The sequence below is a fragment of the Protopterus annectens genome, chromosome 4.part0 (genome assembly GCF_019279795.1).
Source record: "Protopterus annectens isolate FY-2018-M chromosome 4.part0, PAN1.0, whole genome shotgun sequence".
Taxonomy (NCBI): domain Eukaryota; kingdom Metazoa; phylum Chordata; order Ceratodontiformes; family Protopteridae; genus Protopterus; species Protopterus annectens.
In genome coordinates this window covers 883,132,672-883,159,201 of record NC_056733.1, presented here as the reverse complement: position 1 = coordinate 883,159,201, position 26,530 = coordinate 883,132,672, and the positions used below count along the sequence as shown (strand labels likewise).

At 42.0% G+C, this 26,530-nt stretch overlaps 1 protein-coding gene across 4 annotated transcripts in view; it reads right to left on the bottom strand.

Moving 5' to 3' along the window:
- CABIN1 (calcineurin binding protein 1) overlaps positions 1-26,530 on the bottom strand; it is a 4,301,447-nt gene that overhangs the window by 2,790,367 nt on the left and 1,484,550 nt on the right. For all 4 annotated transcript variants that reach the window (XM_044068841.1, XM_044068840.1, XM_044068839.1 and 1 more), the window contains one exon: positions 8,514-8,750. In XM_044068841.1, the coding sequence (XP_043924776.1) occupies positions 8,514-8,750 (237 nt within the window). The remainder of the gene's footprint in view (positions 1-8,513; positions 8,751-26,530) is intronic.

Below are 26,530 nucleotides of genomic sequence, written 5' to 3'. Positions count from 1 at the left end.
CCAAAGGACTATGCTGAGGTAGAAGGAAATCCCTAAGCCTCTTCTTTGAATCAGAAAATTCCTGGCTTTCCCAGTGGAAAAGCTCCCTTAAAGTATGTAAAGTTTCCCCGAAAGAAAAATCCTCAGGAGGGGAAAAGTACAGTTTTGTACCTACCATAAATGTAGATGTTCGAGTGCTTATACAGCTGCAGTCATAACAGATGGGTTCTCCTGCCGTCAGGCGGGTCCTCGGTTGGCCGAATTCCAAAGTCTAGGTCTGGCGTCAGTTGTCGTCGCTTCTTCCCTGACGTCAGTGCGACAGGGGTATAAAGGAACCAGCCGACGCCATTTTCTTCAGTTTTTCTTGCCCCAGATGTCAGGTGCCCCCAGAAGGAAGGCAATACATAAATTTGTGTAGTAATGCAGTGTAATATAATCAAAATACAGTAATTGCAAGCAAATACAACATAAATGAATACCCCAATCAGGTTGTATGAGGATGCGTTAGCCTATAGGCCTGTCCCAAGAGGGGAAGGAGGGAGGGAAACCTGGACTGCAGCTGTATAAGCACTCGAACATCTACATTTATGGTAGGTACAAAAGTGTACTATGTTCATCGTGCATACAGCTGCAGTCATAACAGATGGGTAGAATCCCAAAGCTAAGAAAGGGGTGGTAGGCACTAGGTGGAACTAGGAGGAGCCAAAATGCCCTGCAAGACTGCAGTGGCAAAGCCTGCTCTAGATTTGGAGTATAATGGTAGGTTGTAGTGCTTGGAGAAGGTATGCACAGAACTCCAAGTGGCTGCTTCCAAAATATCCTTGGTAGGAACTCCTCTGAGGAAGGCTGCAGAGGTGGCTGTGGCCCTGGTGGAATGAGTTCCAATGCCTGTAGGTACAGTTTTGCCATGAAAGGAATAGCAAAAGCGTATGCAGTGGACTATCCATTTTGAGATTGTCTGTTTGGAAATTGGCTTTCCTTGAGCTCCTACCGCATAGGCCACAAAGAGCTGTTCTGATTTTCTGAAAGACTTTGTTCTGTCCAAATAACGTAGTTGTCTGTGGATGTCCAAGGAATGTAGTAATCTCTCCCCTTTGTTTTGAGGATTAGGATAAAAAGTAGGTAAATGTATGGCCTGATTTAAAGCTACCCTGGAAACCACTTTAAGCATAAAGGACGGGTTGGTTCGTAAGGAAACTCTGTCCTGATGGAAGATGATAAAAGGCTGGACAGCCGTGAGAGCCTGTAGTTCTGAAACTCTACGAGCTGAGGTGATAGCCAGAAGGAAAGCTGTTTTCCAGGACAAATATTGCAAATCTGATGAGGCAGCTGGCTCAAAGGGAGGCAAGGTCAGTTTTTCCAGAATGAAATTAAGATCCCAAGCAGGTATTGGTTGTTTCCTTGGAGGTCTTAAATTCTTAGCCCCTCTGAGGAACTGTCTTAAGAGAGGGTGAGAGAATAAAGGTGAATCAGTGTTGTATTCTGCAGAAATGGCTGAGGCATGGATTTTGATGGAGGAGAAAGAAAGTCCACTGCTTAGCAGTTCAGCCAAATATTGTAGTATTTGAGGTAAATTCAGTTTTCCAGGATCCTGGCCCTTTTTCTCATTCCAGACACAAAAACGTTTCCATTTTGCGGAGTAAGCTTTTCTAGTTGATGGCCTTCTGGCCTGCAAAATGACATCCTGCACCTCCTTGGAGAGTAGGGCCTGTTGTGATGCTAAGGAATCTTCCATGCGGCTAGATTGAGTGTTTTTAGCTGGCTATGAAGAGTTTTAAAGCTGTGCTGAGTCAGGAGAAGAGGCATTAGAGGCAGGGTCCATGGTGGCGAATGCGTCAGGCTCCTCAGGAGTGGGTACCAGTGTTGTCTTGGCCAGTCCGGAGCAATGAGAATCATCTTTGGTCTGTCTGCTCTGGTTTTCAATAGAACTTTGGGCAGCAGAGGAAGAGGTGGGAAGGCATAAACTGTCATTGATGTCCAACTGAAAGAGAGAGCGTCCACAAACCAGGCCTTTGGATGGAAGATCCTTGAGCAGAATTTTGTCAAGTGATGATTTTTGTGGGAGGCAAAGAGATCTATGTCTGGCCTTCCCCATTCTTGGATTATTTCTGTAAAAACTTTTGGATGCAATTTCCATTCGTGTGGATCTGTCATATTCCTGCTCAGGTTGTCTGCCAGAGTGTTTTCCTTGCCTGGCAAGTACTGTGCTTGTAGTTCAATTTGTAAGTCCATGGCCATGTTCCAAAGTGACATGGCCAGTCTGCATAGGGGGTAAGAATGTGTTCCTCCCTGTTTGTTTATGTACCACATAACTGTGGTGTTGTCCGTTCTTATCAATAGTTGACCTGGTTGTAGAAGGTCCTTGAAAGCTACAATAGCATTTATTACTGCTAGCATTTCCTTTTGATTGATGTGAAGGTGCTTTTCTTTTTGGGACCATTTGCCCTGAATGCACCGATCTGTCATGTGCGTCCCCCAGGCGTAGTCTGAGGCGTCTGTTGTGATGACTTGATTTGCTTGAGGTTTGCTGAATGGAAGACCTGTGTTTGTTTGACATGCTTGAGCCCACCACAGAAATTCCTTTTGCAGACATGGAATTAGTGGTATTATTGTTTCCAAACTGTGGCTGTGTTGAACCATATGTTTTTCAGGTACCATTGTAGTTTCCTCATATGCAGCTTTGCACATGGGATTAGTAAGATGCAAGATGCCATGAATCCCAGAGCCTGCAGGATTTTCCTTGCAGTCAGCCTGGTGCAATTTGCTAGTGTTCTGAAGTATTGAATTAGTTGCCCCTGCTTCTCTGGCGTGAGGTAGGCCATCTGGGTGTTTGTGTCCAAATTGGCACCCAGGAAAATTATCTTCCGAGAGGGTATTAGCCTTGATTTCTTTTTGTTGACTGTGTATCCCAGAGAGTTCAACAACATTATTACATAAGCCAGATGTTTCAGAAGAATGTGCTTGCTGTCCGCTTGGATCAGGCAGTCGTCCAAATAGGGGTATATTTGTATCCCTTGAAGTCTGCAGTAGGCAATTACTGATGCCAGGCATTTCGTGAATACTCTGGGCAGTAGATAAGCCAAAGGGCAATGCAGAGAATTGATAATGGGTTGAACCTGCAAGAAACCTGAGGTACCTTCTGCAATTTTGTTTGATTGGGACATGCAGGTATGCCTCCTTGAGGTCCAATGTTACCAGCCAAGACTCCTTGCCCAGCATGGGAAGAAGTTGCTGTAGAGTGAGCATCTTGAATTTTGGTACGAGTAGAAATGTGTTTAGGATGGATAGGTCCAAAATAGGTCTCCAATCTTTTCCCTTCCTTGGCACCAGAAATAGCCTGGAATAAAACCTTGACCTTGTTCGTGCGTAGGTACCTCTTGAATAGCTTTCATGTTTATGAGATCTGTAATTTGCCTTTGTGCCTCTGCCCTTTGATTGTGTGGCAGGTTTGGCAAGCCTCTCATTTTTGGAAGGGTGTGAAAATGGAATTTGTAGCCTCTGTTTATAATGTCCAGGATCCATTTGTCCTTTGTGACAATATGCCAATTTTTGAAAATAATGCCAGCTTTCCTCCTAAGGGGCTGCCATTTGAGACTTGGTTGGCATGCAAAGGGAAAGTCATTGGGTTTGCTTTCTGAAAGATTGTGAGTTATCCTCACCACCTCTTTGTGTAGGAGCTTGCCATTGTCTGCCTCTAAACGATCCTTGGGATTGTCCCCTGCCCCTCGGGCGCCTGTATCTGCCTCTTTGGGGTCTGTCCGTGGCAGGAAAGGACCAGTTTTTGGAAGGCCAATTTCTACTGAAACGTGGGGGTTGTACCTGTAGAAATTCTTTCACAGTTTGCATTGATTTAGCCTTTTCCTCCATTTTCCTTAACACCTCCTCAGCATTAGCACCAAATAGAACATCCTTTTGAAGAGGGGCGTCTAGTAATTTAGCTTTGACATGATCAGGCAAGGCTTGTTCCTTGAGCCAGGCATGCCTACGTATGACTGATTCTGTAACAGCAGCTCTACATGAGGCCTCTAGAGCATCAAAACCACATTGTAAGGTATGCTTACCCACTTGTTCTGCACTATGCATCAAATCCTGCAACTCCTTCAAGTCTGGTTGTTCAGGTTGTGACATTTTACTTTTCAATTGTGATAACAAAACTGTTGGTATTTTAGCATATGAAACTGACAGTTTAAGGCCCTCATGGATAAGGTAGCCGAGGTATATACCTTTTTCCCCACCTTTCTAAGGATCTGGAGTCTCTCTCGGAAGGTAATGGATTTTTAGCAATGGAGGCCTTAACTCCCTTGGGGCCCTGTGAGATGGTTTCTGGGTCAGCAGCATGGCTTTTGTATAGAAATTGGTGTGAGTCAGGAACCCTGTAGTACCTGTCAGGCTTAACTGGAGCTGGAGGTAGAGAGTCCGGGTTAAGGCAAGCCTCCGAGTAAACATCATCTAGGATGTCCAAGACAGGAGGTATAGCCAGAGGCCTGTGCTGAGGTAGCAAGAGAAATTCCCTAAGCCTTTTCTTGGAATCTGAATAATCTTGGCCTTCCCAGTGGAAATGTTCCCTTAAGGTATGCAAAGTTTCCCCAAATGAGTAATCCTCTGGGGGGGGAGACAGAAGGGATGGACTCCTCCGCATCAGAATCTTCAAAAGGGGAGTAAAAATGTTCCTGATCATCAGAATGCTCTGAAACAATGGAGCCCTGATCAGAGGAGGGGGAATCTTCCTCCACTCTGGGCCTTTTGTCCGGTGGGGGCTGAGAACCTCTGATAAGAGTAATTAAATCCTCAGCCATTTTAAGCATCTGTTTCTTAGGCATGGGGCCTGGAGATGGGCCCTGTATAGCTTGTCTCTTAGAGTGTATGGTTGCTTTAGACTTTGTGAAAGCCTTGATAGAGAAAGAAGAGGAAGGTCTGAAGACACCTTGAGTGGAGGTGAACCTGTCCACATTCTGAGATTCAACACCAAGAGTGGCTTCGGTATCTGTAGTCGGGGTGTAGGCCGAGGAGCTTGCGACCTCGGGCACAGGAGACACTGTCAAAGAAGTGTCGTCGGCAGTCAGGGGCTGCGTAGGCGCCTCGCTGTGAACCGGACCACGTGTAGTCGGCTTTGGCGTGGTGTCGGTAGAGGCCGCGGACCTCGTGTGTCGGTCCTTGTCTTTGCGTTTTTTAGACAAAACCAGAGTCGGAGTATCCGACGACATAGTATAGTTAAATGCTTTCCCAAAATAATGCTGGGTGAACTCCGCCCGACGCTTAATAGTGCGTTTGTTGAATGTAGCACAAAAGCGACAGACCGAGATGTCGTGGTCTGGGCCTAAACAAGGAATACAGAGGGAATGGAAATCCTTATGCGGTATTTGCTTCCCACAAGAAATACAATTATTAACTTTGTCTGACATCGGTCTGAGGCAAGAAAAGTTTCCCCAACGGGGTACTTAGCTTTTAAGAAGACTTCGGTTTCCAAATTTTCGTAATCTCAGGAGCTGGCCGACCGGCACTTGCGAACTGCTTCTGCTTCGGGCACCGTGCGGCAAGAAAGACTGAAGAAAATGGCGTCGGCTGGTTCCTTTATACCCCTGTCGCACTGATGTCAGGGAAGAAGCGACGACAACCGATGCCGGACCTAGACTTTGGAATTCGGCCGACCGAGGACCCGCCTGACGGCAGGAGAACCCATTTGTTATGACTGCAGCTGTATACACGATGAACATCAGAGAGGATGGAATCCTCTGCATCAGAATCCTCACAGGCAGGCATGGACAAATCCAGGTCATCAGAAGAGTCAGAAGAAACAGAATCCTGATCAGAAGATTCATAATCAAGCTCAGCCCTAGGCCTCTTAGAGGGGGGGGGGGGTTGACTACCCCTGATTAGAGTAATTAGATCTTCAGCCATTTTAATAATTTGTTTTTTAGGCATAGAGGCCTGAGCATGCGGCCTGGGCATCGGTTTTTTAGACATGGATCTAGATTTAGGCCTCAGCAATGAAGGCGGTGTCGATTTAATATGCAAGTCTGTAGGCATGAATACACCCTCAGAAGCCAGTGCCTGCACAGCGGCTCAGGACCCATCCAATGTAGAGACATCCGCAGGTTCCATAGTTGAAGTATCTCTCGGCATACCGGACTCCGAATGGGTCTCAGTAGAGGCCTGCGAATCAGAAATAGCGGGTATCAGGGGCTGCGAAAGCACCTCACTGAGTACCGGCGAACTGGCGACTGGCTTAGGAGAAGCGCCGTCGGCAGTTTTGGACCTCGGCGGCCGGTCTCTGTCTTTATCTTTGCGTTTTTTCGGAATCCCAGTAGTCGGATGGTTAACTGACGGCATTTCTGGACAATTAAACAGAGAACCAAAATATTTAGAGGCAAAAATATATTGACAACGGATAGTGCGCTGATTAAATAAAGCACAAAATTGACAGCAAGGTATGTCGTGGTCAGGGCCTAGGCAAGGAATACAGTACGAATGAAAATCTTTATGAGGTATTTGGTTTCCACAAGTAATGCAATTATTAACTTTTATTGACATCGGTAAGGAGCAAGAAAAAGTTCCCCAATGGGGTACTTAGCTTTAATTTGAAGAATTTGGTTCTGAAACTCGAAAATGAAAATTTCAGGAGTCGACCGACCGGCACTTGTGAACTGCTTCTGCTTCGGGCACCGCACAGCAAGAAAGACTGATAAAATGGCATCAGACTGCATGTTTTATACCCCTGATGACCTGACGTCATGGAAGAAGGGACAGCAACCGATGCAGGACCCATGACTTTGTTAATCAGGCCGACTGAGGACAACCTGCCAGCAGATTACCCGAATGTAATGACTGCATCAGCGAAACACAAAGAATATCTGCCAAGTAACAGGAACCGTGGCCATGGAAAAATCTGGAACCGATCCAAGGATCCCGGAACCAGCAGCCAAATCAGTCCCATGAGTGAGATGGCTCCGATGGAGCTGCAGACCACAGAGTCAGTTCTGGAACCAAGTTGAGATCCACCATTGGCACCAAAGAAGTTGGCGCCAGGAACGTCAAAGTCAAGGGCTCCAAGACCTGTGGAGAGGTTGAAGTAGGAAGGTAAGTGGGAGTCCTAAGGAGAGCAACCCTTGGCTCCAGATGGGAGAGAGGTCCTAGAGGGGGCAGAAAGGCCCCTGGCCACCAAGAGATGATCCACTAATCTGACGACATCAAGCTCTGAAAGACTCCTGGTGGAATGGACAGACACCCCCGAGGGCGATTCTGGCCTTTCAAGAAATAGACTTAATTGCTGACCCAAGAAGGGTCTGTAGAGGGGAAGTACCTAGTCCTAGGTGTAATCTCGACCTTCAGCACTGTGGTCAGTTGACCAACAATTTGCTTTGTAGGGGAGTGAGTAACCAGATTGCTTGGGGAGACTATTGTTGGTGCCGAGAGGGTCATTGGTACCAATGACATGGTCGGTGCTGTAAGAGTTTTGGTAATTTCAGTAGTTGTCGGCACTGTGAGAGACATGACAAGTTTTGGTGCCGGAGAGCAAGTATGTGCAAATTTTGGTATCTTAGGCCTCAGTTATGAGGGATGAGTCGGCACCTGGGCCTTAGAACATTCAGCTTCATGTACTTTATGCGACGTAGGAACAGAATGACTCCTTTTCTTGGATTTCTTTTTGGGACAAAGCCTCACGAAAAGGGCATTTTAGCAGCCCCTTAAGGATAAGTTTGTTACTCCTCTCTGCGAGGGTTCAAGCACTGAAACCCTTGCAGAGTTCACACGGTGGTTGTATTTCCAAATGTGGCACCCCCAAACAATAAACACATGAAAGATGCCCATCGGAGTTGAGCATCTTTCTCTCACATTGCTTGAGCCCTATGGTTCCTTTCTGTTTTTCTGTCATCTTTCAAAAACAACAAGGGCACATGCACCTCACACACACACACACACACACACACACACACACACACACACACACACACACACAAACTAACGGGAAAAAAACAGAGTACAGTTTTTATGTTTTTTAAATCTGTAGCAACAATGATAGTTAGAAATTTACCCCAAAAAGGGTAAAAAGAAAGAAAGAAGGGAAGTTGGGATACCACCAATGGTACTGAAGAATTTACCAGAGGTAAAGGGAATGCAGCGGCCTATACCAACGATGGTAACAGAATCTACCAGACAAGGTAAAGGAAGGAGTATATAAACACTCATACCAAAAAACACATCAATAACAATACTTAACAGGGAGAGGCAACAAAATAAAGAATTAGAAAACATATATACATACACAGGGAGAGAGGTATGTATGAACAAAACGTTTAGCACTTGGCTGAGGTAACAGCTGACGCATCTAATTTGCTATGTGGCAAACAAGATCTGAGGGGAAGGGAAGACAGGCAGTATGGGTAGCCTTGGCTTGAGAGTTTCTGTCTGGCGCGAGCTTAATATAACAGCAAAGGCAGTTCTGAGGGTCAGAACAGAGACCCAACAGTCAAGAACGAATGAAGATTGACAAAATTAGATCAAAAATTCAGACAAAACATCAACACATACTCTACCTGTATAAGATTGCTTGTTAGGCGGACAAGGCAAGGCGTTAGAGAAGAGTCCTTCAGAATACTACTGTCAGCTGAAAGCAGGTCATCGATCCCTCGCAGTAGCTGGGTTACTGTAGTAACCCACTCTTCCTTTGTTGAGCATGCTATGATGTTATTTAGCTGCTGGAATGCTTCATTCAGCGAAACTTCTGAACATTCAAAGCATTGCTTGTAGTCCTTCAACTTCAATAGGGAGTCCTGAAAGAAAAGAAAAGAAAGTAAAAGTAAGCTAAGGGAAACCCAAACCAATGAAGTTATTTTACTCGCAACACAATTAGGAATGCAACAGCTATGTTGCTCATCATATCAGATCTACTACGGATATTCTGCAGGGGGAATCTATTAAGATTTCCTATTCTCCAATTCCTTAGCTTAAGTAATATCGTTTAGTTTAATTTCTCTGTTTGGAGGCAGTGGACCTCCACCAAGACACCAGAATTGCAACAAAATACAAGGATATAAAAATACATACATGCCTAGTCTTGACCCATATAAAATGGAACCACACCTGATGGATGCAGAGGCAGTCCATGTACATGGGGATGGTAGAAAGGTGATAAACATCAAACGGAGAAGATTTCCTTGCAGATACAGTGATTTGGTGAGCATGCACTTGTTGCACCTGATTTCAGAGGCCTTCTGCAGCTGATAACTCATCAGAAATTCCAAAAAAAGTCACAAACAAGAAGAAAGGCAGTACACCGCCTTCAGACTATTAAGAAAGTACAGTTTTGTACCTACCATAAATGTAGATGTTCGAGTGCTAATACAGCTGCAGTAATCACAGATGGGTTTTCAGCCGTCAGGCGGTCCCTCGGTCGGCCGAATTCCAAAGTCTTGGTCCGGCGTCGGTTGTCGTCGCTTACTCTTCTGACGTCAGGAAGGCCAGAGTATATAAGACACAGCCGACGCCATGTTCTTCAGTCTTTCTTGCCCCAGATGTCAGGTGCCCCCAAAAGGAAGGCAATACATAAATAAAGCTTTTGTACATGTGAAAGAAATGCAATGTAATGCAAAATCAGTGTAAGCAAGCAAATAAAACATAGCAGGATAACCCAGTCAAGTGGTATGTGGGGAAGGAGGGAGGGAAACCTGTACTGCAGCTGTATTAGCACTCGAACATCTACATTTATGGTAGGTACAAAACTGTACTATGTTCATCGTGCATACAGCTGCAGTAATCATAGATGGGTAGAGTCCCAAAGCTATGCATAGGGTGGTAGGTACTATGAGGAACTGGGTTGAGCCAGAATGCCCTGCAAAACAGCAGTGGCAAACCCTGCTCTTGTTTTGGAATACAAGGGCAGGTGGTAGTGTTTTGAGAAGGTATGCACAGAACTCCAAGTGGCTGCCTCCAAAATATCTTTAGTAGGGACACCTCTGAGGAAGGCTGTAGAGGTGGCTGTGGCCCTGGTGGAGTGAGATCTGATACCAGTAGAGACAGATTTCCCATGATAGGAATAACAAAACCGTATGCAGTGGCCAATCCACTTGGAAATGGTCTGTTTTGTAACTGGTTTCCCTTGAGCCCCTACAGCATAGGACACAAAAAGTTGTTCTGATTTCCTGAAGGACTTTGTTCTGTCCAAATAATAACGTAGCTGCCTATGGATGTCTAAAGAGTGTAGCAGCCTTTCCCCTTTGTTTTGAGGGTTAGGATGAAAGGTAGGTAAGTGCATGGCTTGATTTAAGGCTACCTTGGATACCACTTTTGGCATAAAAGATGGGTTGGTACGAAGGGAAACCCTGTCCTGATGGAAGATGAGGAAGGGCGGCACTGCCATGAGGGCCTGTAATTCAGAAACCCTACGAGCTGAAGTGATGGCCAGAAGGAAGCTTGTTTTCCAGGACAAATATTGCAAATCTGTTGAGGCAGCAGGTTCAAAAGGAGGCAATGTTAACTTTTCCAGTATGTAATTAAGGTCCCAGGCTGGTATTGGTTGCTTCCTTGGAGGTCTTATATTTTTTGCCCCTCTGAGGAACTGCCGTAAGAGTGGGTGAGAGAATAAAGGAGGATCCGTGTTGAATTCTGCAGAGATGGCGGAGGCATGTATTTTTATGGAAGAAAATGAAGGTCCGCTGTTCAGCAGTTCAGCCAGGTACTGTAAAACCTGAGGCAAGTTCAATTTCCTAGGGTCCTGGCCTCTTTTCTCATTCCAACAGCAAAACCGCTTCCATTTGGCGGAGTAAGCTTTTCTAGTAGATGGTCTTCTGACTTCCAAAATGACATCCTGCACCTCCTTGGAGAGTAGGGTCTGTTGTGGTATTAAGGTATTTTCCATGCAGCGAGGTTGAGTGTTTTCAGCTGACTGTGAAGATTTTTGTATCGGTTCTGAGTCAGCAAAAGAGGTGTTAGAGGCAGGGACCAGGGAGGAGTATGTGTTAGGCTCCTCAGGAGTGGGTACCAGTGTTGCCTTGGCCAATCTGGAGCAATCAGTATCATCCTTGGCTTGTCTGTTCTTGCTTTCAGAAGCACCTTGGGCAGAAGAGGCAGAGGTGGGAATGCATAAACTGTCAATGTTGTCCAACTGAATGAAAGGGCGTCCACTTTCCAGGCCTTTGGGTGGAAGGTCCTTGTACAAAACTTTTTCAATTGATGGTTCCTGTGGGAGGCAAAAAGATCTATGTCTGGTCTCCCCCACACTTGGATTATCTCTGTAAACACCTGAGGATGTAACTTCCATTCGTGTGGATCTGTCATATTTTTGCTTAGAGTGTCTGCCAGTGTGTTTTCCAGTCATGGCAAGTACTGTGCTTGAAGCTGGATTTGTCTTTCCAGAGCCAAGTTCCAAAGAGTCATTGCTAGTCTGCACAAGGGGTATAAATGTGTTCCTCCTTGTTTGTTTATGTACCACATTACTGTGGTGTTGTCTGTTCTTATCAGTAATGGCCCTGGATGCAAGAAGTCTTTGAAGACTGTAACTGCATTTATTACTGCTAGCATTTCTTTTTGATTGATGTGAAGGTGCTTTTCCTTTTGGGACCATCTGCCCTGAATGCACCTGTCCTTGAAGTGTGCCCCCCAGGCGTAGTCTGAGGCGTCTGTGGTTATGACTTGTTTTGCTTGAGGCTTGCAGAATGGAAGGCCTGTGTTTACTTGACATGCTTGTGCCCACCATAGGAATTCTTTTTGCAAACATGGAATTATCGGTATAATTGCTTCCAAGCTGTGACTGTGTTGAGACCATAGATTTTTTAGGTACCACTGAAGTTTCCTCATATGCAACTTTGCACATGGGATTAGAAGAATGCAAGATGCCATGAATCCCAGAGCCTGTAGGATTTTCCTTGCAGTAAGCCTGTTACTTTTTGCCAGTGTTTTGAAGTACTGAGATAGTTGCCCTTGTTTTTCTGGCGTAAGATATGCCATCTGGGTGTTTGTGTCCAAGCTGGCACCCAGGAAAGTTACTTTCTGAGATGGTGTTAGCCTTGATTTCTCCTTGTTGATGGTATATCCCAGAGAAAGCAGTAATCATGTCACATATGCCAGATGTTCCAGTAGTGTGTGTTTGCTGTCCGCTTGGATCAGGCAGTCGTCCAGATAAGGGTAAATTTGTATCCCTTGAAGTCTGCAGTATGCAATTACTGATGCCAGGCACTTTGTGAATACTCTGGGCGCAGTAGATAAGCCAAAGGGCAATGCAGAGAATTGATAGTGGATTGAACCTGCAAGAAATCTGAGGTATCTTCTGCAACTTTGTCTGATTGGGACATGCAGGTATGCCTCCTTGAGGTCCAATGTTACCAGCCAAAACTCCTTGCCCAGCATGGGAAGAAGTTGCTGTAATGTGAGCATCTTGAATTTTGGAACGAGTAGAAATGTGTTTAGGATGGATAAGTCCAGAATGGGTCTCCAGTCGGTTCCTTTCCTTGGTACCAGAAAAAGTCTTGAATAAAAACCTTGACTTTGTTGGTTCGTAGGTACCTCTTGTATAGCTCTCATGTTTAGGAGCTTTGAAATTTGTAGTTGTGCCTCTGCCCTTTGATTTGGTGGCAGGTTTGGCATGCCTCTCATTTTTGGAAGAGTGTGAAATTGAAATTTGTAGCCTCTGTTTATGATGTCCAGTATCCATTTGTCTGTTGTGACAATATGCCAATTGTTTGCAAATAATGCTAGTTTCCCTCCCAAAGGTGCTGCCAGCTGTGACTTGCTTGGCAAAGTAATGAGGGAGTCATTGAGTTTGCTTCCTGTATTGTTGTGCACTGTCTTCACCACTTCTTGGTGCTGGAGATTGCCATTGCCTGCCTCTATATGATCCTTGTGGTTGCCCTCTGCCCCTTGTGCGTCTGTATCTACCTCTTTGGGGCTTGTCAGTGGCTGGAAAGGACCAGTTTTTTGAAGGCTAATTCCTGCTAAAACGTGGTGGCTGGACCTGTAAGAAAGCTTTGACAGTTTGCATAGATTTGGCTTTTTCTTCCATTTTTCGTAGTATATCCTCAGCATTAGTACCAAAAAGTACATCCTTTTGTAAAGGAGCATCAAGAAGTTTAGCTTTCACATGATCAGGCAAATTTTGTTCCCTAAGCCAGGCATGTCTGCGAATGACTGATCCTGTAGCAGCCGCTCTACTGGAGGCCTCTAGGGCATCATAACCACATTGTAAGGTGTGCTTACCCACTTGCTCCGCACTATGCATCATATCCTGTAACTCTTTTAAATCTGGTTGTTCAGGTTGAGACATTTTGTTTTTTAATTGTGATAACAGGAACTGTTGGTATTTAATCATATGAAACTGACAGTTTAAGGCCCTCATGGCTAGGGTGGCCGAGGTATATACCTTCTTACCCCACCTTTCTAGAGATCTAGATTCCCTTTCTGCAGGAAGTGGATTCTTGGCAGTGGAGGCCTTTAATCCCTTAGGGTCTTGTGAAATGGTTTCCGGGTCAGCATTATGGCCTTTGTAGAGAAATTGGTGAGAACTGGGTACTCTGTAATACCTATCAGGTTTTACTGGTGCAGGAGGCAGAGAATCAGGGTTAAGACAAGCCTCCGAATAGACATCATCCAGTACCTCCAAAACAGGGGGTATAGCCAGAGGTCTGTGCTGAGGTAACCAAAGAAATTCCGTAAGTCTTTTCTTAGAATCTGAAAAGTCTTGGCCTTCCCAATGGAAGTGTTCCCTCAAGGTGTGCAAGGTTTCCCCAAAAGAAAAATCCTCAGGGGGGGATACAGAAGGAATGGACTGTTCTGCATCTGAATCCTCAAAAGGGGAGTAACAGTGTTCCTCTGCATCAGAATGTTCTGATAAAATGGATCCCTGATCAGAATAGGGGGATTCTTCCTCCACTCTGGGTCTCTTGTCAGGAGGGGGATGAGAACCTCTGATAAGAGTTATTAGATCCTCAGCCATTTTAAGCATCTGTTTCTTAGGCATGGGTCCAGGGGATGGGCCTTGAGCAGCAGGCCTAGTGTGATGCCTGGCTGCTTTGGATTTAGTAAAGGCCTTAATAGAAAAAGAAGATGAAGGCCTAAAAACACCATGGGTGGAGGTGGACCTGTCCACATTAGTAGGCTCGACATAAGCCGGGGCTTCGGTTGTAGTCTGGGGAAGGGCCGAGGACCCAGCGGTCTCGGGTACAGCAGACACCGCCAAAGGAGTGTCGTCGGTAGTCAGGGACTGCAAAGGCGTCTCGCTGAGAACTGGACCACGTGTAGCCTGTTTCGGCGTGGTGTCGGCGGAGACCGCGGGCCTCGCGTGTTGGTCCTTTTCCTTGCGTTTTTTGGACAAAACGGTAGTCTGAGTGTCCGACGACATTTTATAGTCAAAAGCTTTACCAAAATAGTGTTGGGCGAACTCCGCCCGACGCTTGATAGTGCGTTTATTGAAGGTAGCACAAAAGCGACAGCCCAAGACATTGTGGTCTGGGCCCAAACAAGGTATGCAAAGGGAATGGAAATCCTTATGCGGTATTTGCTTCCCACAAGAAATACAATTATTAACTTTTTCTGACATCGGTCTGAGGCAAGAAAAATGTCCCCAATGGGGTACTTAGCTTTAATGAAGACTTCGGTTCCAAATATTTTCGTAATTCAGGAGCTGGCCGACCGGCACTTGCGAACTGCTTCTGCTTCGGGCACCGCGCGGCAAAAATGACTGAAGAACATGGCGTCGGCTGTGTCTTATATACTCTGGCCTTCCTGACATCAGAAGAGTAAGCGACGACAACTGACGCCGGACCAAGACTTTGGAATTCAGCCGACCGAGGGACCGCCTGACGGCTGAAAACCCATCTGTGATTACTGCAGCTGTATGCACGATGAACATCTGTTAGTTTAAGTTGTTCATGCACACAGGAATTGGAGAGAGCTTATGCATATATTATCCAGAAACAGCAAAGGGATGAAGACTTGACTGCAACTCAGACAATCAGAGTTTGATTACCAGCTTGGGCACTGGAAAAGCCAGAAAGGAGAGGAAGGAAAATGAGTGTCTATGGCTTGGCAACGTCAGGGGAAAGTACAGTTTTGTACCTACCATAAATGTAGATGTTCGAGTGTAAACACTGCTGCAGTCATTACACTTGGGTTATCCTGCCGTCAGGCGGTTCCCCAGTTGGCCTGAGTTCCAAAATCTTGGTCCGGCGTCGGTTGCTGTCACCTCCTCCCTGACCTCAGTGTGACAGGGGTATATAAGATGCAGCCAATGCCATTTTCTTCAGACGCTGGACCAAGACTTTGGAACTCAGGCCGACTAGGGAAACGCCTGATGGCAGGATATCCTAAGTGTAATGACTGCAGCAGTGTAACACGATGAACATCAGTGTGATGGTTCCTGACCAGCTTTCCTGCCATTCCATTGCCATGGGTGGGGCCCTGAAGTACATAAAGGTGGTACTGGGAATAATATATCCTGCAACTACCCATGTCAGCCATAACAGCCCAAGTTGTCACACACAAGGGAGAAGTGTGCATAGACAGAGAGGCACTGGTAGTCACAACGGTGATGAAAGTGCACGTCAATATCAAGGACGGGATAAGGGTCATACAGAAACACAGTCATTGCTCATATTCTAGATGATGTGAAGCTTTGGAGAGGGTGAGGTATGCACCATGTAGTTCCCTACCCAGGCCCATGTATGATTGGTTGCCAAAGGGTTCCAATCCTGGGGAAGTAAGCTGCACTTATCTGACCAAGATGGCAGAGACATATGCCACTATGTGAGCAGATCAGAGGGACTAGGAGGGAACAGGGCCACAAAGCACTCTCATGGCTGCCAGGATGAAAGCTTCTGGATGGTTCACCCACACTGTGCTACATACATCCCTAGTACAAGGATGGAATGGCCCGAGTATCATAAGGGGATTGCTCAATGGTTAGTAGGGCACATGACCAAAAAGCAGAGAGAGAAAAAATTTATTATTGTTAATGTCTGCTATTATTTGATGCCTTAACTGCAGACTTTATGCTGTTTAGCATCACTGGACTGGGTCGAGGCAGAAAAGTAGCTTTGGACCAGTCCAATTAACAGGTAAGCACAACATAAAAAAATTACGTCACTATTATTAAACCACAACAAAATCCAGAATATGACACAAAGTTATTTTTTTTCAAGACTAAATCAATTATGTAAATTCTTCTGCTACACATTCTCCTTGAACTTCACCTTGTAAGACGTAAATAACCACACCAAAATTAGCCAAAATTAGGGTAATGAGAAGTGTTCTTGGGAATCTGACATTGTGATGTTGAAGAATAAAGCATCGACTGTATCCCAGATGGCAAATGTTCAATTAGTAGCCCAGGCACAAGGTGGGAAAGTTGGGGCTTCTGACCAACATGTCTGCTCACAGGAGTGGGATTTGTTAACTCCTTAGCTGCTGGCTGTGCCATCTCATTGGCAGAAGGATGCGAAACCCCCATCAGTGAGGCCATGGCTGTGGGGGTGGCTATGCAAGCAGGGCCCAGTAACTTTTCAAGGTGCAAGCTGGAACATGTTTTTCTGCTTAGGGAAGCAGTGGTAGCCCACATTGTGATGTGGGTACTTCGCTAAACACCAAGGGGTGGGGTAAAGGGATTTAGAGTTAAAATCTCTACATGGCTGACTTGTTGAGAGCTGTGCAATGGACTACTCTCACCCAATACGGGAAAGAAGGAGCACTGATCTCTCACCTCACTGGGGAAGAACAGGTGGCTATGGGAGTGGCTTTATTGTCAGCAAGCAAAGTTGCAGAAAAAGTACATAACTGTCCCTTGACCATCCTACTTATCTGGTAAAAAATGTAAATAAATAAAAATAAATTATGTCAATATTAGTATGTAGTGAATGGTGTACCTCGACTATGCTTCAAAGGGGGACACTTGTAAAAGACATCCTTAGAGTAAGACCTGATTTTAAGACGTCCCTAGAATAAGTAAGGCCTTATCTTAAAAGTACAGAGTAATTAACATGGAATGACATCCAAATGATACTAAATTTAGGTACCACATTCGGGAGTAACACCTGACGACAACAGCCACCAAATAGAGGCAGAAGGTAAACTTTTAAAAGCGGTACTTACGTATTATCGCAACCAGATTTTCGCGGTTGTGAAATTCGTTTCATGGAATCAAAATGAGTGCAGGAAACACAGTAAAGTGCTGTTTTAAGTCTTTATTGATAAAGAATAACTTTGGATTATCTTCAGGAAGAAAACAAATTTGAAAAATTTCTCTTCCTGTTATGGATGCATTAAAAACGCGAGATGAAATTGGCATGGTTGCTCTCTTATTGACGGAAGATTTTTTTTCAGTATGTGGAAGGAATCCTGAGACGGAAAACACAGACACAGGAATCATGCTCTTGGTAAACAGTTTTTCTCACAATTTGTAAACATCTTTGAAAATAACCCTTTCAATGAGAGAGTTGTAATAAGTAATGTTTTTTAAAAGGGAGACCGGATTATGTGGACAGCCGATTCTGGGGGGCGTTTTTCACAGAAGAAGTTCGCAGTACTGGTTTTGTTTTGTTTAGTTTAGGGATGGTGGCATGTTCTGATAAATACATATTGTACTTCACACTGATTATTGCTTTTCTTAGTGCTGTAACGTTGTGGAGTGCTCATTCGCTGGTTTGGTCTTTCTGTGTGGTGGTAAATTGTCAGCAATTACAATTCGTAGTGCAATATGCAACTTGCAATAAGTGAGATGCTGGCAGTAAAGTGCGTACATAAAAACAGGACATCTTTCAATTTGTATTGATAACAATGCACAAAACAAAGTAAAGTGCTAAAGAGAACACATTATATTACTTTTTTACAACATTCACAAACTGATTCAATGAGCGGGAAGCAAACGGTTTTCCTGCGAAAATCTGGTTGCGATAATACGTAAGTACCTTAAAAGCTGTTAGAACTTCACTCTGCCACATTTAAAATGTGGCAGAATGAGGTATACAACAGCTTCTAAAAATGCAAATTCTAAGAAGGGCACTTTGTTGCTGTCTGTTGTGTGTCTGACAGCATCAGGTGCTGTAGTGGCTCTCAAAGTCTTTGAAAACTGGTAAAACACTTTGCACTCCTACACTTTTTCCATAACTAGTAGTACAAGGAGCAGATAAACCTACATGCATTACAAAGAATTAAGGTCAGGTCGCTAATCGTAACCAGCTGTGTGTGTTCTTGACACGGATGCAGTCTCACCTCTCAAGCTTCAGTCTTGAGCGGAATTTTCTGACATTCATGTCTTAAACACATATCCTGGTTTATGATCAGAGACACAATTATAATCCTCCATCCCATTAGCGAAGTTTTAAATCTGTGTTAAATTTTTTCAGGACTAAATGAATTATGTAAATTCTTTTGTTACACACTCTTGTAGCTTCCCCGCAGAAAATAAGTAACCACACCAACATTACAGTCAACTCAAACATATCCAAATGCATGAACTCATATTGCTGAAATATGCCTATATCGAAAAAATACCTACATAAAAAGAAATTAAAATATATGACAAAATCAGAAATTAGTTTTAATAACCTTTTTATGAATCTAATGCAATCTGAAGACATACAGTATCAAACCCTAGACTTAAGCAAACCAATCAACCACTCCACTGACTTCTCTACACTATAACTTGACCCTTACAACTTATATAAATGCAAGTGGTATTCTAACAAACTATCAGAGGTGTAAAGCTGCACTGACATTTATATACCTGACATGTTTACCATAGCTACTGAAACATGGCTAAAACCAAAACAAAGAGAAACTGAGCCTCTAGGATATAACATAATTAGACTTCAGCGTCTACAAAAACTGGAGGACTAACAATATTTATATGCAAAAGTTACTAGTTTACAATACATTCTCTAACAGTACCAACATTTGATAAATTCTAAATGGCACAGTTTTTAAACAAACCAAAAATATTACACATTGTGACTATTTATATACCTACAAGCGTAACAAACAATACTACAGTAAACTCTCAGTTAACCGGCACCCATGGGGCTTGGTAAATGACGGATAACTGCAGTTTCTGGTTGTTTGAGAGTTACTATTAAAAACAGGCCTGATTAATACTGTATCCGATACTATTTGTTTTGTTTGACTTGTTCCTAGGTTGGGGAAGAGAGGGAATTTATTCCTAGCTTCCTTTTTAAAAGTCAAACTCTAAAAATGTAATGTATGTTTCTGTATATGTGTGTGTGTGTGTGTGTGTGTGTGTGTGTGTGTGTGTGTGTGTGTGTGTGTGTCGGGGGGGGGGGGACAAAAGTGCAACACATGAATATTGTACTGTATTCCTTTGATTATTTTTCCTGGTTGCGTGAGAGCTCCGGTTGCTTGAGTTCCGTTTAACTGAGACTTTACTGTATTCCAAAAAATTTACCACGGACCACAACCAATATAAAACATAACCTAATAACTTTTGGTGAAATTAACACAGTCTGGCAAAGGATGTGATAAAGCAATCCAAACCTCAACTTGTCAACCTAACGGGTTTAATTCAATTTCATAATTTACACAAGTAAACATGACATCAGGAATAATCAGATTGGCCATTATCTATTACTCCACCAACATGTCAACAGTATGTATACCACTAGTTTCAATTAATGATCACACCTCTGTATATGTAATATGGAACTAACCAACCACATACAAACATTACATATAATATCAGTGAGTCAACAGTATGCATACTACCAGGTTCAATTAATGATCACACCTCTGTATATGTAATATGAAACCAACCAACCACATACAAACATTACATATATCAGTGAGTCAACAGTATGCAAACTTCTATGTTCAATTAATGATCACACCTCTGTATATGTAATATGGAACCAACTAACCACATACAAACATTAAATATATCAGTGAATCAACAGTATGCAAACTACTAGGTTCAATTAATGCTCACACCTCTGCATATGTAATATGGAACCAAACTACATACACACATTACATACATCAGTGAATCAACAGTATGCAAACTACCAGATTAAATTAAAGATCACAGCTCTGTATATGCAATATGGAAACAAACAACATACAAACATTACATGTATCAGCGAGTCAACAGCATGCATATTACCAGATTCAATTACTGATCACAGCTCTGTATATATGTAATATGGAACCAACCAAACTACATACAAACATTACATGCATCAGTGAGTCAACGGCATGCAAACTACCAGATTCAATTAATGATCACAGCTCTGTAGATGTAATATGTAACCAACCAAACTACATACAAACATTACATACATCAGTGAGTGAGTTGACAGCATGCAAACTACCAGATTCAATTAATCATCACAGCTCTGTATATGTAATATGGAACCAAACTACATGCAAACATTACATACATCAGTGAGTCAACAGTATGCATATTACCAGACTCAATTAATGATCACAGCTCTGTATATGTAATATGGAACCAACCTACATACAAACATTACATACATCAGTGAGTTAACAGTATGCAAACTACCAGATTCGATTAATGATCACAGCTCTGCATATGTAATACGGAACCAAATTAATTACAAACATTACATACATCAGTGAGTCAACAGTACGCATACTATCAGAGTCAATTAATGGTCACAGCTCTGTATATGTAATATGGAACCAAACTACATACAAACATTACATACATCAGTGAGTCAACAGTATGCAAATTACCAGATTCAATTAATGATCACAGCTCTGTATATTTAATATGGAACCAACCAAACTACATACAAACATTACATATATCAGTGAGTCAACATTATGCATAGTACCAAATTCAATTAATGATCACAGCTCTGTACATATAATATGGGACCAAATTAAATACAAGCATTACATATATCACTGAGTCAACAGTATACAAACTACCAGGTTCAATTAATAATCACAGCTCTCTATGTGATATGGAACCAACCAAACTATATACTAACATTACATATATCAATGAGTCAACAGTATACTAATTACCAGATTCAATTAATGATCACACCTCTGTACATGTAATATGGAACCAAACTACATGCACACATTACATACATCAGTGAGTCAACAGTATGCAAACTACCAGATTCAATTAATGATCACAGCTCTGTATATGCAATATGGAAAACTACATACAAACATTACATATATCAGTGAGTCAACAGCATGCAAACTACCAGGTTCAATTAATGATCACAGCTCTATATATGTAATATGGAACCAACCAAATTACATACAAATATTACATACATCGGTGAGTCAACAGTATGCATAGTACCAGATTACATTAATGACCACCATGTAATATGGAACCAAACTACATACAAACATTACTTTTATCAGTGAGTCAACAGTATGCATATTACCATATTCAATTAATGGTCACTGCTCTATATATGTGATGTGGAACCAAACCAAACTACATACAAACATTACATATATCAGTGAGTCAACAGTATGCATATTACCAAATTCAATTAATGGTCACAGCTCTGTATATGTAATGTGGAACCAAATCAAACTACATACAAACATTACATGCATCAGTGAGTCAACAGTATGTACATTACCAGGTTCAATTAATGATCACAGCTATGTATATGTAACATGGAACCAAACTACATACAAACATTACATATAGCAGTGAGTCAACAGCATGCATATTACCAGATTAAATTAATGGCCACAGCTTTGTATATGTAATATGGAAAGAAACCAAACTACATACAAACATTACATATATCAGTGAGTCAACAGTATGCATACTTGCAGATTCAATTAATGATCACAGCTCTATATATGTAACATGGAACCAAACCAAACTACATGCGAACATTATATACATCAGTGAGTCAACAGTACACATACTACCAGATTCAATTAATGATCACAGCTCCGTATATGTAATATGGAACCACACTACATACAAACATTATATATATCAATGAGTCAACAGTATGCAAACTACCAGATTCAATTAATGATCACAGCTCTATATATGTAATATGGAACCAACCATACTACAAACAAACATTACATACATCATGTGAGTCAGCAGTACGCATACTACTTCTTTCGGCTTTTCCCGGTTAGGGGTCGCCACAGTGGATCACCTGTCCACTCACGACTGACAGTGGAGTTTTTCGGTGTTGAGTTGTCAGCCCAGTGCCCAACCTTCCACAGAAGGCACCCACACACACACATGCACTCACATCTAGGGCCAATTTTGAGTGTCCAATCCACCTACAGTGTGTCTTTGGGATGGGGGAGGAAACCGGAGCACTCGGAGGAAATTCACGCGACCACAGGGAGGACATGCTGAATTTCATAATATATTTTCCATTTGTTTATGAGTAGCAGATTCAATTAATAATCACAGCTCTGTATATGTAATATGGAACCAACCAAACTACACACAAACATTACATGTAACAGTGAGTCAACAGTATGCATGCTACCAGATTCAATTAATGATTACATTAGAAGGCCTCCTGAACTGGCTTTCAACTAATCTCCCACAAGAAACAATTCTACTAGGAGACTTTAATATTGATTGGTCTTTATGTAACGGCACTAATCCCTCCTCTCATATTAACCTCCATGGCTTCTCACAGGCTATAAACACCCCAACTAGAACAAACAAACATAATAACACAAAAACCATCTTAGACTGGATTCTCACAAATTGTCCACAACAGAAATACTCAATAGGAACCCTTCCAGATGACCTTAGTGACCACTCTCATATATATTATTAGAAATAAAACTTGCTTTAACATTCCCTATATAGTTAGGACCATCCATAGCAAAAAACAATTTAACCATGAACTCTTTCTAACTGAACTCCACCATTGTAACTGGTCTCTCCTAAAGTATCTCCCTATAGATGAAGCAGTTAAATACTTTAATAGCACCTTCCTAGCAATCCTAGACCAACATGCCCCAACCCGTTCCATAAGAATGAAAAATAAACCTGCCCCTTGGCTCTCAAATCATACTAGGAAACTTATCCACAAAAGAAACAAATCTTGGACTAAATGGCGGTCCACAAAGAACTCATTGGATCACCAAAACTTTAGACAACAAAGAAATATTACCAAAAAAGCTATCCTCCAAGATAAAAAGAACTTCTATATACAACTTCAGCAAACATCACTCAAACAACCACAAAAAATCAGGTCTATTAACTCACTTCTATCCCCAGGCAGAGTTGAATCACCCAACCCATTAGGCTCTAACCCAGAATGTCCAACTCAAACAGCCAATGCCTTCAACTCTTTCTTTACTACCACTATACTTAATTTAGCTAATCAGCAAAATCCAGATACCTCTTACCTGCCCAAACCTAACTTAACACCTCCTCCTTTTCACCTTGAACCAATACCTACCTCTTATATCTCCTCTCTACTTCAAAAACTAAAACCTTGCACTCCCTCAGCTGACCAACTACCAGCCGAATACCTCAAAATAGGAGCCAAAGCCATTGCCTACCCAGTCTCTATATTAATCAATAGATCCTTAACTGAAGGCCTAATCCCATTCATTTGGAAAATCTCCTATATTATACCTCTCCATAAAGGTGGAAACTCTACTGAATTCTCTAACTTCCGTCCCATTGCTCTACTCTCCCCACTAGCCAAAATTATGGAAAAATGTATCCATAAACAACTTATGACCCATCTTCTTCAACATCATCTCCTGGCTAACTGTCAACATGGCTTTCGGCCATTTCATAGTACCACCACAGCCTTACTATCCTTTACTAACTGCATCAACAATAATCGTAACAATAATATTTTATCCTCTGCTTTCTTTGTGGATCTATCTAAAGCCTTTGACATGGTTAATCATCAACTTCTCCTATACATACTGAAGTCCCTCTCCTTTGATCATCCTACCATGAACTGGTTCACATCTTATCTTGACAACCGAAAACAAGCCGTTCTTTGGCAAAACCATCTTTCTGACCTTCTTCCTACCTCTTTAGGTGTCCCACAAGGTTCTATTTTAGGGCCACTATTGTTTTCCATCTTCATAAATGACCTCCACCACTCAATTCCGCAGTCTATCTGTATCCAATATGCTGATGACTCCACTATCATTTGCTCTGCCTCATCACAAACTGATCTTCATTCTCTTACGCAAAAAGCCTTCTCTATTATAGAAAAATGGTTCTCTTACCATTGTCTTCTCCTTAACCCTAAAAAAACTAAATTGCTGCTCTTCAACCCATCTCACCTATCACTCCTTCTCCATTTCACACTTACATCTGAAGATGGTACTGTTATCTCTCCAGACCCCACTACCAAACTGCTAGGAATTACTATTGATAATCAACTTAAGTTTGATTATCACATAAATTTGACAATTAAATCCACCAATAAAAAACTTGGTTCCCTCTACCGCATTAAACCCTTCCTGACACCAACAACTAGAACCACAATAGCCAGAACTCACTTAATCTCTACCCTGCTATATGCGTCCCCCATATATACAAATCTTTCCAAACATAATCTTCACAATCTGACCAGATCATACAATAATATTGCAAGATTTGCCACCAACTCTCCTTTTAGAGCCCATCACTGTCAGAATCTAAAACAGCTAGGCTGGCTTGAATTTCCACTACTATTACAATTTAATCAACTCACAATTGCCCACAAAGCCCTTTACCAACCTAGTAACACCCCAATTCTCTCTACCCTTATAAGACCTTATAATAACCTGAAGAATCTGCTCAGCCAACAAAATGCTGATACACACTACCTTCTCAAATAACTTAGCAGGCAGATCACTATTTTCAAACACAGTGGGTAAAATATGGAATCAACTACCAAACTATCTGACCTCCCTCTCCTCTCTCCCATTATTTAAAACCAAACTTAAACTCTTTCTCTCTAATCACTGGTTATGCTCTTGCAATAACCCTGACTAACTATCTTTACTACTCTTTTCTTTTATTAAATACATTATGCTAACATTTTTACTCCCTTCCTTATATCTTTACTACTTTCCTTTACTATTACTAGTCCCTGCCTTTAGTCTCTACACTCCCTTCATTTGTATTCATCATTCCTATGTACCTTTTCCTTCTGTCTTACTACTACTTCTGTTAACTCAACAACTTGTACTCTTTATTATGTCACTGTCTAACGATGCTTTACTTTCCATATCATAACATGTTGTTTAAATGTTAAGTGCTTAAATTCAATGTTCAAATGCTATGTAATGTTTTTCTATACTTTATTATGTTGTATAACTGGAGCTTTTCTCCCCGGGCCTCCACTGAAAATGGATATGTATCCAGCTGGACTATCCCGGTAAACAAAAGTAAATAAATAAATAAATAAAATAAATGATCACAGCTCTGTATATGTAATGTGGAAGAAAACTACATACAAACATTGCATACTGTTGACTCTCTGATGTATGTAAACTACCAGGTTCAATTAACGATCACAGCTCTGTATATGTAATATGGAACCAAACCAAACTACATACAAACATTATATGTATCAGTGAGTCAGCAGTACGCACAGTACCAGATTCAATTAATGATCACAGCTCTGTACATGTAATATGGAACCAAACTAAATACAAGTATTACATATATCACTGAGTCAACAGTATACAAACTACCAGGTTCAATTAATCACCACAGCTCTGTATATGTAATATGGAACCAACCAAACTACATACAAACATTACATATATCAGTGAGTCAACAGTATGAAAACTACCAGATTAAATTAATGGTCACAGCTCTGTATATGTAATACGGAACCTAACCAAACTATATACAAACATTACGTATAGCAGTGTGTCAACAGTATGTAAACTGCCAGATTCAATTAATGATCACAGCTCTGTACATGTAATATTGAACCAACATACATACAAACATTACATATATCAGTAAGTCAACAGTTTGCATATTACCAGATTCAATTAATGACCATAGCTCTGTATATGTAATATGGAACCAACCAACTACATACAAACATTACACATAGCAGTGAGTCAATAGTATGCAAACTACCAGATTAAATTAATGGTCACAGCTCTGTATATGTAATATGGAACCAAACCAAAGTACATACGAACATTACATACATCAGTGGGTGAACAGTATGCATAATACCAGATTCAATTAATGATCACAGCTCTGTACATGCAATATGGAACCAAACTACATACAAACATTACATGTATCAGTGAGTCAACAGTATGCAAACTACCAGTTTCAATTAATGATCACAGTTCTGCATATGTAATATGGAACCAACCAAACTACACACAAACATTACATGTATCAGTTAGTCAACAGTATGTATATTACCAGATTCAATTAATAATCACAGCTCTGTATATGTAATTTGGAACCAACCAACTACATACAAACATTACATATATCAGTGAGTTAACCAACCAAACTACATACAAACATTACATGTATCAGTGAGTCAACTGTATGCATATTACTAGATTTAATTAATGATCACAGCACTGTACATGTAATTAAAAACCAAACTACATACAAACATTACATATA